This window comes from Anolis sagrei, chromosome 6, assembly GCF_037176765.1.
Source record: "Anolis sagrei isolate rAnoSag1 chromosome 6, rAnoSag1.mat, whole genome shotgun sequence".
Taxonomy (NCBI): Eukaryota; Metazoa; Chordata; class Lepidosauria; order Squamata; family Dactyloidae; genus Anolis; species Anolis sagrei.
This window is the reverse complement of record NC_090026.1, coordinates 62,328,568-62,343,336: the sequence shown is the minus strand read 5'-3', so window position 1 is coordinate 62,343,336 and position 14,769 is coordinate 62,328,568. Positions and strand designations below refer to the sequence as shown.

Sequence of the window (14,769 nt, the reverse complement as noted above, 5' to 3'; positions counted from 1 at the left end):
TTGTGCGAGCCTGCTGTAGCCCCCAATATTGTACAGGGATTTTGTATGTTGGCTCTTGCTGTTCACGAAAGTTAGCCTATGGTGATCTGTGGCGGCTTCTAGAAGTCCAGAATGTTAGGCTGTTAGAAGGGGTGTTTTTCAGCATCAAGACAAGAAAAAGCCTTCATAGAGGTTAGAGAACTTGAGCTCAGATGCCTTCTTCAAAGAAAGGTCATCCAAGTTGTTGCCATTGTACAGTACTTGGAGAGTTAAATGCTGGAGGTGTGCTGAGAATACCTAACTTAGCACAACATTTATTATCCAAAGAGCCAGCAGATGTCCACCACAGACTCTCGAGACCTCAAACCTGAAGTGTTACACTCCAAACAAAGATTTTCTACTTTTCTTTCTACCTCACTTACCACGGCATACCTCTCCCTGGTGTTTGTGGTCACTCTGCAACTTTATTCTTTGGAACATTATGTGTCACAACAGAAGGGCAAACAGTTTCCCAGTATTTGTTACAAATCTGTGGAGCCAAGCCATCTGTCAGCAAAACAGGAAGGCCTGAGTTCCCTTGCTCTCCAGAGTTTGGTTTTCTATTTTAGGGAGTACCTCTTCTCCCCATGTAGAAGAAAACTGATGTGGTTTGAAGCAAAGGACTGCCAAGCAAGATAGAGCCAAAAGACAGAAACTGCTGTTTTGCCCATCTGCCACTGCTTGAGGTGTATTCATTATTAATGGAGGTAGTGGCAGTTGCTGTTCAGATATGCAGGCCTGCCTGGGTAAATGAGACATTCTTCAGCAAATTGCTTCGTTTTTTGATTGCTGATTGTACGCGTGTCACCAAGCTGACTCAAGGTTCATCGATGCATGCTCAGTAAATTAGAAAGAACATAACTATGGATCAGCCAAGAGAATGAATTCTTTGCCTACAATGACCCAGGGCCATTTAATTTTCTGCTTAATTTTGTTGCAGTCAGTTTGCATTTTGGGTTATTATGCAGTAGGAAATTAACAATAAATAACAAATTTGGTCCTCCTGTGCTTGTAATGATATTTTTATAAATCTTTGTAATGCTCTTTTTAAAAGGATCAAGGTCTGTGCCAGCCTGATACCTCCTCAAGCATGCAGGATGGGAAAGAAAGAAAAAAACACATCAGTCTTGCTAGATAATCTCATAGTTAAATAGCAAAGTTTTATTCCACCCTCTCCCTCCCTTCTTTCCATCTCTCTCTCCTGTGAATTTGTACTTTTCATTAAACCTAAGGCCTTTTCTGATTCTCTTTCTTTTAGGTAACCTGAGGAAAATGGAAACAGATGGGGCACAAGATATATCCCAAGTTTCAGGTATGATCACTAAAGAATATGACTTAGAAGGGAGAGCAGAAAGCCCCTCCAATCTGAAATCCATTTGGTTTTTCAATCAGGACACAGCAATTTTCCTATTATCTCTTACATAATTGCTTTGGGCCCTTTGTATTGCCAGATTGGAAATCATGATATAATTAATGTTTATCTCTCAATATCAAACCTAATACCACTTGGATTTTTTAAAAAAGAAACTTTAACAACAACAGCAACAACAACAGCAGCAACAACAGCAACAGAAAATCAGTATTTCCATCTGTGGTGCACATTTGAGATTCAGTGCCAATTTAAATCTGGGACCATTTTTGGAGACCTCAACATTGGGAATCATAGCAAATATACACTAGGGTGTGAACATGGTTGTTTTCTGGTTTTACCTGGTGGCTTATTACTATTTTTAAAGGTTTCTCTCTTTTCAATTTTAGGAAAAAAAATGAAAGTGCTACTTCAGTTTTAATGTCACTGAATATTACAACCTTGGTTTTTCCTATTTCCTGGAAATAATGCTGAGAAAAAAAATCCAGTTATGGATCCTTGAGGATATAAATGCTCTTATGGTGAACCAGAATACGATGCAGGGTAGCATAGGCTGTAGAGCAATCAAAGCTCTTTCCTTGAGATTCCTGCATGGTGTGGGATGGCACAGAAAAGTTGTGGGCCTCCCAAAACAAGATGACCATGCCCATATTTTCCCATTCTAGAATGTACATTGAGTAGATAACTATCTTTAATAAAAGTTTACAAACTCAATAGTTTGAGACTATGGACCTCATCACAAAGGTCCATGGATTCACCATGCATCGTGGCGAATCCATGGGCTCCTAGCGGGGAGCGTACAGAGCCCATTGACTCCCGCATTGTACGACTTACCCATTCCATGGGGAAAGTGTCGCTGCCTGGCTTCTCCCCATAGCTGATAAGAAAACACAGGAAGTTCAAAAACACCAGACTAAGTACCAATCTGTAATAAAGTATTTAACATTTCAAAATGTCAGACCTTGTCAACACCACAGAAAAGACCCCCTTCCATGAAGTTTCATGGTGACATTTTGTTAACTGTTGTGAGACCAACAAAACCATGATTAAGGTCTCTTGTAAAATCTATACATATAGGAGAAGATAGCATGTTGCCACTGTGGTGGAATATGCCACTTGCTCTCCCTTTTCTGGATGGAGCCCATCCAAAAGTGCATGTCTCCGCCCTGAAATGGGAGGGGGGGAGCAGCACACGATGGGCCAAGTAGTCCGTCTGGTGAGGTAGCGATTAGTTTTTCTTCTTCAGTCTGTAATAACACATATGATCTACTAACTAAATCCTTATATATGTATATGTGGACTCCTTATATATCAACATCCCATACAAGGATGGACTATTAGCGGTCAATAACATAGTTCTAGATGGCATTATAACAGACTTAGCCACCAAGATTTCTCACACAACTACTCTATATATTCACACACAACTTCTCTATATATACAAGTCTAGAAATTATATTAAAAAGTCAACAACAAAAAACATGATCGAGTTATCCAAAGGTCAGTGTGAGTGCTGTACATTAACACTCGTTAGAAAATAGACCATTCCCTTAAAGCAAGAGCTTAACCCATACTGAAAGAACCGAAAAGAACTCTATCTACTCTGTCTGCTGTGGCACTACTTCTGGCCTTTTTGAATGACTGGATGGAGAAATGGTGGTGGTGGCCAGGAGCAGCTGGCCATGGGATGGCGTTGGTACTTTCCCCTCTGTGAAATGCCCCTCAACTTATCCATGCATTATGTTGAAATTTATATACTCAGCCCCTAAATGTGTCCTCAACTTATAAATGTGGTCTAGTCATATATATGGTACTTCATTTTTTGTAATGACATATACCTTCAGGTTAATGGTACAATCATGAGCACATGTATGGTGCTACAATATGCCAATATCTTCATAGCTGATCTAGAATAATGGCTTTTTAACATACAGTCGTTTTCTGTACGAATATAAATGGGCATAAATCAGACATTAGAAATGGGAATACAGTACACACAAATCAGTGATAGAACACTTCAGTCTTCCTGGGCATTATTTCTCAAACTTTAGAACAGTAAGAAGTAATGTAAGAAATTACAGCATCCATTTTTTTAAAAAACAAACACTTTAACATGGAAGAGAATGAATAACTACTAAAAACAAACTTCTCAGGCTCTTAAAAAAATCAGGAGAGGCAGGAAAAAGAATCCATTTTTTTAACAAAAAATGACAATCGTTATACTAAACCTAACATCCCATCACCATATCAACAGGTTTTTTTGTTTCAAATACAGCCTGCTTATACAGTAAAAGTATCATCCTAAGCATGTAACTCTATGCATCTAATGAAGTAGACTTGAGTCTATTCAAGTTTATTCTACCAACTTTGTTCTCCCAGTTTTTCCCAAAGGTGCTAGATGATCTCTTTGTCTAATAACTAAGTTACATTTAAATTATTTCAAAACCTAATTCTCTCCAAGTTGGAGCTGCAGTGTAGGTTTGCTTATGTAACTGTCTACAACAGTGGTTCCCAACCTTTTTTTGACCAGGGACCACTTTGACCAAGGACCACTCTCCAACATTAGTACCAAAAGGGTTACGAATCAGTTTTTGATCAACTTTAGATTTGGTTTGGGGTGCTGATTCAGAAAATTGCATTGGATAGACCATATTAGCTCTAGTTTCTGATACAGAACATATGTCATGGTCAGCAAAAGGAAAGGAGTGGCAGGCAGTGCGAAAGGAGCAGAAATAAAATAAATAAAGAGGAAGGAGGCTCGCGGACCCAATTTTTGTCCTCTTGGCCCACTCATGGTCCACAGCTCACAGGTTAAGAACCACTGACATACATTTATGACAATTTTATTCTTATTATTTTAAAGGACTATTTTTCTTAGTAGCAATACCTGTTTGTTTATAACTTCTTTATTTTTGTTTTTATTTTATTTATATTACACCTTTCTCCAAGGTTGTTTTTTTATATAATTTGAAAGATGACAATGAAAACACAATAAATTATATATTTTGAAATAAAAAATAAACCGATTGCACCATTAAAATACCAGTTTAGACAGTTCAAAAACACCAAGCTAGGTACCAATCTGTAATAAAGTATTTAACATTTCAAAAGGTCAACACCACAGAGAAGACCCCCTTCCATGAAGTTTCACGGTAACATTCTGTTAAACTGTTGTGAGACCAACAAAACCCTATGTAAGGTCTCTTGTAAGATCTATACATATAGGAGAAGATAGCATGTTAGATATTGTAGTCCCAAGTTACTTAGCTCTTTGGATGCCAGCAGAACAACTCCTGTTTCCCCCATTTGGGGAATACTGATGTGAATAGTAATGTAATCATTCTTTTTAAATCACAAAGTGCAAATACCGATATTCATATCTACACACTCCTTACTAACTTTTTACCCATTAAGTTTTGTAAATTTGGCTCAAGTTTTCCTTTTTAATTCGGGGTTGCACAAATTTGTTTATTGTTTGCCCGGAACTACAGTGTGTGACTAATGACCTTCACTTGGGTTGTGTCATATAAGACTATCTTATTTCAAATATGGAATGAATTGAGGGAAAGAAAACTTTTGTGTGAGACTTGAAAGCATATGTCTAGGTTAATGGCAAATCCCAGTTGAAACAAGCAGGGGAGAAGATAAAGTAGAGTGTTAACTTATACGCTCTATAGTTCGGCAGTATTTCCTCTTGCTTGTGGTTTCCTGCAGAGACACCTGTACAAAAAGGAGGTGGAGATTAGGGTGGAATGGGAGTTTGCACGTGCAAGACTTTAGCAAGCTGGGTGTTTATTATTATTATTATTATTATTATTATTATTATTGCTAGGTTTATTTATGCCCCGCTTTTTCTCTCCACAAGGAGACTCAAAGCAGCTGTTTTGGTTGTTGTTGTTGTTGTTGTTTTAGTTGTTTCTGATAAGTTGAGCAAGGCAGGCCATATCAGTATGGCAAGGAAGTCCCAATGATTATCTTGGCTTCTGATTGACATAACAACTAATATTTCATCATGTTTTCTATATCTTGTACAAAACATCACTGGGGAAAACAAGTCTTCTTTGTTTGTGAAGTTTAACACACAGGGAATGCAAAATATATGTCCTTGCTTATCAATTGCAAAGACATAAACAACATCTCCAGTGTTAGTGCTTTTTCCATGCAACAAGTCAATGCAACAAGAGAATAGTTGCCCCGTTTCCCAGTTTTCAGCATACCTCCAACCAGTCTAAAAATATATAAAAAAATCACCGTTTTTGAAGCTAACAATAACAGTCACCATCTTGGAGCAAAGAGGTGGATTTTAAAATATATTTTTGCCTCCTGGGCACAAATCAAGTCAGGATTCACATGGCTAGAGAGTATTCACTGATTTTCAATTGTCATTAAGAAGCCTGTATCTATTTTCAGCTCGCCACAGTGCAGAACTTGGAAGTTACTAATTATTATGAATTGCTTGTAATTAATGTATTTTCAAACAATGGGATTATATCTTAGTTATATTATGATTCTCAATAGAAAAGAGATAGATTTACTTATTTGTGTGTGTGAATATGGGCATTTCTACAATGACACAAAATGCCGATTCTGGCCTGCAGCAGTGAGAGACTGGCCACACAGCCCATCTAGGTCAGTTGGGCATGGCTGGGCATGGGCACAGTGTCCCTACCCTTTCTGGGCACCCCCCCCCCCAAATGAAGGGTAAGCCTCCTTACTATTTTGATCTGTTAAAAACATGTAAATAAATATTTAAACTTCTAAGTGATAAGAGATCATATCATAAGTTAAGCCACATGTAAACTACCATCTAGTGTAATTTGAAACTTTTTTATATGGTGAGCGTAGACTCATATAATAAAGGATATAATTCAGTTTGAAATTGCATTATATGGCAGTGTAGGTGAGGCCACTGTGAGTCCCATTCAATTATGTTTTGGGCAGTACTTGCAGGGCATTAAAATAAGGTTTAGAACTGTGGGAAATAATCCAGCACAATACAGTATAAACTCTTAAGGCAGATATAGGAGATAAAACAAGCCAACCAATGTAAGTAAGATCAGAATGGCACATCTGTTCCTACTTCTTGGAATACGGCCATTGCTATCTCCTGAAGGAATTCCCTAGGCCTGCATGATCAACTCAAAAGTTCACACTTCTTTCCCTTTCTTGAAAGCAATATTTTATGAAGCAAACCATAACCGTGTTAAATGGAGATGAAGAAGGATTGACATGAATTGAACTGAACCGTATATAGTAGTATAATGAAGAAGGCCTAGAAAACAGTATTGAATATGATTTCCCTAATCTTTCCCCCCCCCCCCCCATTCTTTTCAATTTCTTATTGGGTTTAATCAATGAAAAAGGAGTGCTTTTGCATGTTATACTGTACTTGAAATAATTTTCAAACCTACACGCATACATGTACACATTCCCACCCCATCCATTAGTTTGTTTGTTTGTTTTTTTAGATAGTCTGACTGAGACTGAGCAATACTTCATGTCAGGGGCATCAAACTGATTTTCACCAGGAACCACATCACCCTTATGGTTGCCTTCAAAGGGTCAGTTGTAATTGCAAGGCTGTATAAATGTAACTATGTTGTCCTGGCGGATCACATAAAATGATGTGATGAGTTCAATTGAAACCCCTGGCCTTGTGTTTGACATGGGTGCTTTAAGGTCCAACTGTCAATCTGTTGTGTCAGGTAGACTCCTTGCAGCCACTTTGTTCTCCTTGGTTGGCCCTTCAGTCCCTTCAGTCGCATCTTCTATTAAATTTACTAGTGCAACTTGCTGTATTACCAGGAAAAGAAAGTCCTTCCATAAGTGATGTCCCAGATGACGCTGATGAGCCCATGCCTATACCAGAAGATCTTTCAGCCAGCACAGGAGGACAGCAGAATTCTAGGCATGAGAGAGTTTTCGGTAAGAGTACTGCTCTAGATAATTTTGCTACTTGCATTTACAAGGTACTGCTGAAATATGTAAAAGATACTTAAAAATCTGTGTTAATCTTCAATTCTGACAGAAGCCTATTTTTTCTGTTTTTCTCTCTTAAAGATAACAAACCTTTTTTTTTAATTTAAAGGACGATCCAGTCATTGTTATTTTGCATTGAATTGGTTCCATGAAGGAAAAGTAAATGCATAAAATATGCGGTATAGAGAAAAGAATTGGAATTTCCCAATGAGTTTTTAAATCATGTGATAGTACTACTCGATGTACAGAGTGTTATGAGAGGCTCATGCATGGCATATTGCTTCAACTTCCAGACTACGATGCCCCCTCCAGCCATGGAAACCCCACTGATCAGAGGAAGGCAAATACAAACCTTCTGTAAATAAATCTTGCAAGAAAACACCGTGATAGGATTTCTATGAGTCAGACTGCTAATGAAATGAGTGAAACTCAAACTAGAGATATTGATGGAAGACCAGAAGTAAATCTGACCCAATGCAAGCTAGAGCTTACCTGAAGGCTTACTCCATGGCAGAAAATTATTCTTTTCTGCCACTATTGCAGTTGCAAAAAGCCATCTAACAGAGCTGTTCTGAGCGGCTAGGGACCCATTTCATTCTGGCCCTCAAAAAAAAAAAATTGAGATGGCTCAACATCCCACTGTGAAGAAATCCCATGGCACATTGCAGATGCAGTCTCTTAGACCAATTCTCACTTGAATGCCATAGTCAGTACAGTCCCAAAGGATGTAACCTTGCCCCTGTTTGTTCAGTAACAATGGATTTCAGCAGTCTGAGGATGTGGACAGGATCTTGTTGAGGTCAGCCCCACCGCATTAATCCTTGCCCTTCTTGGGGCATTAAAATGACTATGAGGAATTGGTCAAGAGGATGAAGGAAGTAATCAGTGCCTTGTACAAGAAGGGTTTTTAACATGGCTAAAGGAGGCAGTTGTAAGACCATTGTTGAAAAAAGCCTTCTCTGGATGCCTCTGTACAGGATAACCATCAACCCCGAAATGTCCCATAGTCCATTTCTGGGTAAGCATGGGGTTGCCTCTCTCTTCCAGAGATTCATGGATGAAACTGATTATCTTGATCCCTGTCAACTTCTTTTCAGGTCGGGTTATGAGATAGAGACAGCTTGGGTCGCCTTGCTGTCGCATCTCAATGATGCTGTGAACATTTTTTTGACAAAACAACCCAGTGACGGAACTTTGCCATCAAAAATCCACCAATGTCCCATCACACAAAACAGTTGCACAAATGCTCTTATCACAAAAGGAACAGGGCCTTGCTGGCAGAAAGTTTTCTGCTTTACTAAGCATGGGTGGATTAGTGGATTTTTGTTATGCACATACAAATATTATTGCTGTTATTATTGTTATTATATCCTGCTTTACTCTCTAAAAAGAAACCCAAAATATCTAGGGACACTAAAAACAATGCCATATACAGTTTAAAATGTAAACAATATACAAACACTTAATTAGGATTAAATGTCAAAACTATTACAAATAAACAGTTAAAACAATTAACAATTTAAAACCTAGTAATATATCTAAAATACAACATCACCTGGTTTGGTCTTAAAAACTTTTTTTCTTTAAAAGCATATCTGTATAAAAAGGTTTTAGTCTGCCATCCGAGAACAGCAGGGAGAGGGGCATTCCGGTCTCTCTAGGCAGGGAGTTTCAGGGACAAGGGGTAGCCACCAAGAAGGCCCTCGCTTGCATTTTCAGCCCTTGTGGACACCTTCCTGTTTATTGATTTTATGGATCAATACAAGTAACAATATAGATAAAGCAAGTCCCTCTTACCATAGGAGTATGGGGTTTGGCTGGGTGTTGGACCTGATGGCTTATGAGATCTCTTCCAACTCCATGATTCTATGAAATTCATGTGAAAAAGATTCTTATATGGTATAGGAATAGAATCCCATTATTTCTTATACAGGCAGGTCCCGAGTTATAAACATCTGACTTACAAATGACTCCCGCTTATAAATGGGGGTGACACAACAGGAAGTGAGAGAAATCTACCTCTAGGAAGGGATATACACTCCTTGAAAGAGTTATCATGCAGAAAAAGTGTCTCCACTGAAGCTTTATCACCAATCCTTGTTTCCTCAAGAAGGCGAATGTTTCAAAATCGTATTATCACAGGGACAGAAAGTGAGGTGAAATCTTCTAATTGGGCACAGACCACACAACAAACACCACTAGGGGTTTTAACCTTTCCCTATGTTATCCAAATCTAAAGAATATTTGCCTGGAGCTACACTTAAAAATGTACCTGTTCCAATATACAAACAAATTCAACTTAAGAACAAACATACAGAACCTATTTTGTTCATAACTTGGGTACTGCCTGCAGAGTAGGACTGTTATGGTCCTTGATCTCTAGTCACTATCCCCTTATTGATGCAGTCTAGAATTGCATTGGGTGTTTTTCAGCTGGCACATCATACTGTTGATGCATATTCAGCTTGTGATCACCTAAATTCCTTTCAAATGTATTATTTTCAAGCCAGGTGCCACCCATCCTATATCAACACTTCATTTTCTCTGCCTGTGTTTAGTACCTTACATTTCTCTCTGTTGAAAATCATTTTGTTGTTTTGGCCCAGCTCTCTAATCTGTCATTTTGGATTCTGATTCTGGCCTCCTGGGTATTAGCAAATTCGGTCATCTACAAATATGACAAATATGCCCTCTTTTTCATAATACAGGAAGTTTATTTTGCATGTCCACAGATCTTGTTGCATTTAGGGTTGAAGGCTGAGGAGGCAAGCAAGACCTTCACAGGAAATATTTTAGGAAGGGTTGCTAAAATGTTTCCTGGTAGTATGTAACAAGTAACGGTTTGATATGGTGATCCCATTACAACAGATTCAGCATGTATCTACTCAAAAGTCATACCAATTGTATGTATCCACTCAAAACTAATCCCCAAATGGGCATGTCAGTGCAATCTAATACAACTGTATAGAGATGTAAGTTCTCCTCAGGTCTTACTATGTATACTCAAGTTTTAGCCGAGTTTTTAGCCCCTTTTTTTAGGCTGAAAAAGTCCCCCTCGGCTTATACTCGAGTCAAAGTTATTTATTATTATTTTTATTACATGTATTATTTTGCTCTATTATTATTATTATTATTATTATTACATTTATTATTTTACTCTATTATTTGTGTTACGATTACATTTCATTACATTATTATTATTTTAAATAATTTATTATTTTACTCTCATTATTGGAAGGATACGTAAGCAAATTTACACTGAAGAAGGTTAGAATAATAGTTTAATCAGAGTTGGACAGTCTTATCTTAAATTACAGTTTTATGTAAATATTAAAAAAACATTTAACCTATTGATGCCTCAATTAATATAATTTTATTGGTATCTATTTTTATTTTGAAATTTACCAGTCGCTACTGCATTTCCCACCCTCGGCTTATTCTCAAGTCAATACATTTTCCCAGTTTTTTTGTTAGGATCAGCTTATACTCGCATATATATGGTACCTTTCCTCCCAGGAAACTCAGTATATTTATTTATTTATTTATTTATTTACAGCTTTTATATTCCGCCCTTCTCACCCCACAGGGGACTCAGGGCGGATTACAGTGTACACATAACATTCAATGCCAATTTTGACATGCAACATATACAGACATAGACAGAGGCTATTTAACTTTTTCTGACCGCCAGGGGAGCTGTCGCTTTCATCGTCCATCTGCGACATTGATGAAGTACTTCCGCATTCCTGCATGCTTTTTGCTGAAGTCTTCATGGCCTCATAAATTAGTTAATTTAGCCTCCCCACACTTTAAGGTGGTACCTTATTTTCCTACTTGACAGATGCAACTGTCTTTCGGGTTGCAAAGGTCGACAATGGGCTACACAATTGGTTGGAAACCCACTCCAACCCAGACTGGCTTCGAACTCATGACCTTTTGGTCAGAGTGATCTTAATGCAGCTGACACTCAGCCAGCTGCGCCACACTCCCGGTGATAAATACAGCTCTTATCTAAGTGTGAATAGTATCACGACCTTACTTCTCTGGCTCTTTAAAGTACAATGGTAAATTATTTCCTCACTTCCACACCTAACCCCTACATCTGTGTAATGTATGGATTTTTTTTGTCATCCAGGACATCAGTGAGCCTTGGAGAAGTAAGTTGAGAATTATAAATGTTTTTTGAGGAAAGAAACATATGTGTTTGAGATGTGGAATAAGGAGAGCTCTGGCTAAACTGGAAATATAAGAATGTATGTTTAGTTGCGTGGCTTTTCTCACTTCAGAAAGTGAGCCTGCTGATCTTATCTGTAGTGAAAGGAAGCTATCTTTTATCTCATAAACACATCTTAGCCATCCTCAGAAGTCCTGTTTTAGCTGGAGAGCTAAAAGTATCTAGCAGAGTTTCTGGCTTATCTGCATCAAGGTCATTTTAGGTATATAGGGCTGTTCTATGAAGAGACTTGTTTTAGACTGGAGGGCTCCTTGTGTCTGCAGATCAGCCCTAGGATATTTCTGGAGGCCTAGAAGGTTCCTCTGTATTTGAGAAGATTAGATGAGCCTAGGTTCATTCTTTAACTGTGCTTGCCATGTACCACTTTTTGCGTGACCAAGAAAAGTTTGTTGTTTTTTCTAAAATTTGGACCAGTGTTATTGCTTTATTTTAAGTCTTTTAGTTAGTCATATAACACTGTTTCACACAAAGTCTTGCACTGAAGTAAGCAAGGGTAGAGGGATATTGAGAAGCTAAATTGTCTCCAGAGAAAGGTGTCCAAAATGATCAAAGGTTTGGAAACCAAGCCCTAGGGGAAACAGCTGAGGGAGTTGGGTATGTTTAACTTGGAGAGAAAAAACTGAGAGGAGGCTGCTTAAATATTTGAGAAGATGTCACACTGAAGTGAGGGCAAACTTGTTTTCTGCTCCTCTGAAGAATAGGACACAGAAACATCCAGAGGGTGAGAACTCTACCTTAGAACTCCTGCCTGGGGCCAGCCTTTCCAAACATACTGAGCATGACCCCCACAGTTGTGCCATCTCACCTGATGCCAGCAGCAGATAAAACAGCCAGCACTAGACCTAGAGCTTGCTTTGCAATCCAGATATGTTAAGCTAATCAATAAGATCTTGGCACTATAGGACTTTTACCAACATGGATAGACATGGATTACCATCATGAGAAAAAATGCCCCCATTTGCCTCCCAAAGGCCCTCATACCACAGTTTATACCGCCCCCCGCCCCCCATGAAGAGCTGGGTTGCATTCCTGTCCTTAAACAGTATTCAAAGGACTCCTTAATTGTGAGAATGTGGGAATCTCTGGGAGGGCATAAAGAATGGGGGTGGATATTATGGGGAGGCAGGTGTGGGAGGGGGATGGTCACTAGACCCCTATAGGTCTATAATATAATAATCTATAATTTTTTGGCCAGCACCTTAATCACTCTGACTTGGACACCACCTCAGCCCTGTTGACTTGTAAATGCCTTTTTACTTTTAATGTTTTGAGTGTTTGCTATCATTAGATCTAGTAGTAAACATGTTCTAAATGTTTTATATATTTAATTGTCTACGTTTGTTATTTTTGAGTTGTTCTATAAATACACGTGATGTTGTTTATTTTATTTTTTATGATTTGATTTGTTTGTTATGTTATTCTGGCATTGAATGTTTGCAAATTTTCTGTTGTAAACCGCCCTGAGTCCCCTCGGGGAGATAGGGCGGTATAGAAATAAAGTTTATTTATTTATTATTATTATTATTATTATTATTATTATTATTATTATTCAGTTGCAGAAAAATAGATTCTACCTAAACATTAGGAAGAACTTCCTGATGGTAAGAACTGTTTAACAGTTCAATATGTTGCATGTGTGGTAGAGTCTCCTTCTCTAGAGGTTTTAGAGCAGAGGTTGGATGGCCATCTGTCAAGGGTGCTTTGATTTTGTGTCCCTTCATGGCAGGAGGGTTGAACTGGATGGTCCTTAAGGTCTCTACCAACTCTGTGATTCTATAATTCTACCTGGCAAAATTTTGTAGCTTTCTGGGGTTTTTTAAAAGTCTTTCCAAACAAGCCATTTGAAAAGAGGAATGTGTGTTTGGACAGAAACACACAAAGTTTATTTCAGGACAAAATTTGACAAAGCGAGAAAATGGAGTCAAAGTAGGTTAGTTAGGCAGTTAGGATTGTCATATTCTAGGTCCTCAAATCCAGGTATCTAATTTGAATGAAAAAAATATATGATTATGCAGATAAAATCACACTCTTTTTCATTGAAGACTCAAATACATCATCACATCCTTGAAGTATAGTGGAGCACAGTCGTGCTATTAGACACAGCTTTCTACAAAACAGAAGAAGCTAATAATACAGGATCTTACATTTCAAGTGTTCAAAGTAATTAACATATACCAGGAATAGTTAAAGCAGAACTATAGTGCTGGTTGTTGTTATTATCATCATAGTACATTCAAGTTGCAAACTTTTCCGTCATTGTGTTTCTCTGGCTGTCTGATATACAGACATTTTGCTAGTAAGCAGTTTCCTCACCATTTTTCTTCCTATTAGGAAAGTCTACAACTGTTTGCTTACACTATTTCTTAAAAGTACAAAAGCAAAATACAAACTGTTAACTTTGAAATGGATATAGGGAAAAAGTTGTGCATGAAGCAGGTTGAGATCACACTGCAACCTCTTCCTTGCATTGATTGTAACTTCTGCATTGAGACTTCTGCTTAGGGACACATAGGATCTCAGTACATTTTGTAGAGTATAGTACATAAATCTTGGTGCAGACATTAATTTCCTATCCTAAAGGTGATGGTGTTTTTGTTGTACTGACACCTATATATTTTTGCATCAATGAGGTGTTTCTTTTGTTTATTGCCCTACAGCACAGCCTAGAAATTAAATTAAGAAATGTTAATTCATGAGGAAGAGATTTTGTTGGATTTAAGGACCAGCATACATATACTAGAAGGAAATAAGACAATGATAATACGAGATTATCTGAATGTGCAAAGTATTTTCTTAATTTGATCTTTGTGTTGCTAGTATATCCTAGTGAAATTGATATCCTGGCTTGAGCTTTCTGTTAGTGCTCAATGGAATTTATTTTACTTCCACCAAATTACCCAAGAAATCTTCTTTTGTTTGTTCTTAAGAGAAACATAAGGAGGTCTTGTATTTTTATTAATCAATCCTATAATTGTAGCAATAGTTTTTCATGCCTAAGCACATTTTGCTTCAAGATCATTTACTTTATGTGTATTAATATTTTAATTTCACACTCATTATATATATATATATATATATATATATATATATATATGTTTTAATATGTATCTTTTATATAAATATATTTTAATATGTGTATTTGTGTTATTTTTACAATGTTTATGTGTTT

At 37.6% G+C, this 14,769-nt stretch overlaps 1 protein-coding gene across 7 annotated transcripts in view; it reads left to right on the top strand.

Moving 5' to 3' along the window:
- Positions 1-14,769, top strand: part of IKZF1 (IKAROS family zinc finger 1) — a 78,075-nt gene that overhangs the window by 19,309 nt on the left and 43,997 nt on the right. For all 7 annotated transcript variants that reach the window (XM_060781525.2, XM_060781524.2, XM_060781523.2 and 4 more), the window contains exons 2-3: positions 1,277-1,330; positions 7,193-7,312. In XM_060781525.2, coding sequence (XP_060637508.2) covers positions 1,277-1,330; positions 7,193-7,312 — 174 coding nt within the window. The remainder of the gene's footprint in view (positions 1-1,276; positions 1,331-7,192; positions 7,313-14,769) is intronic.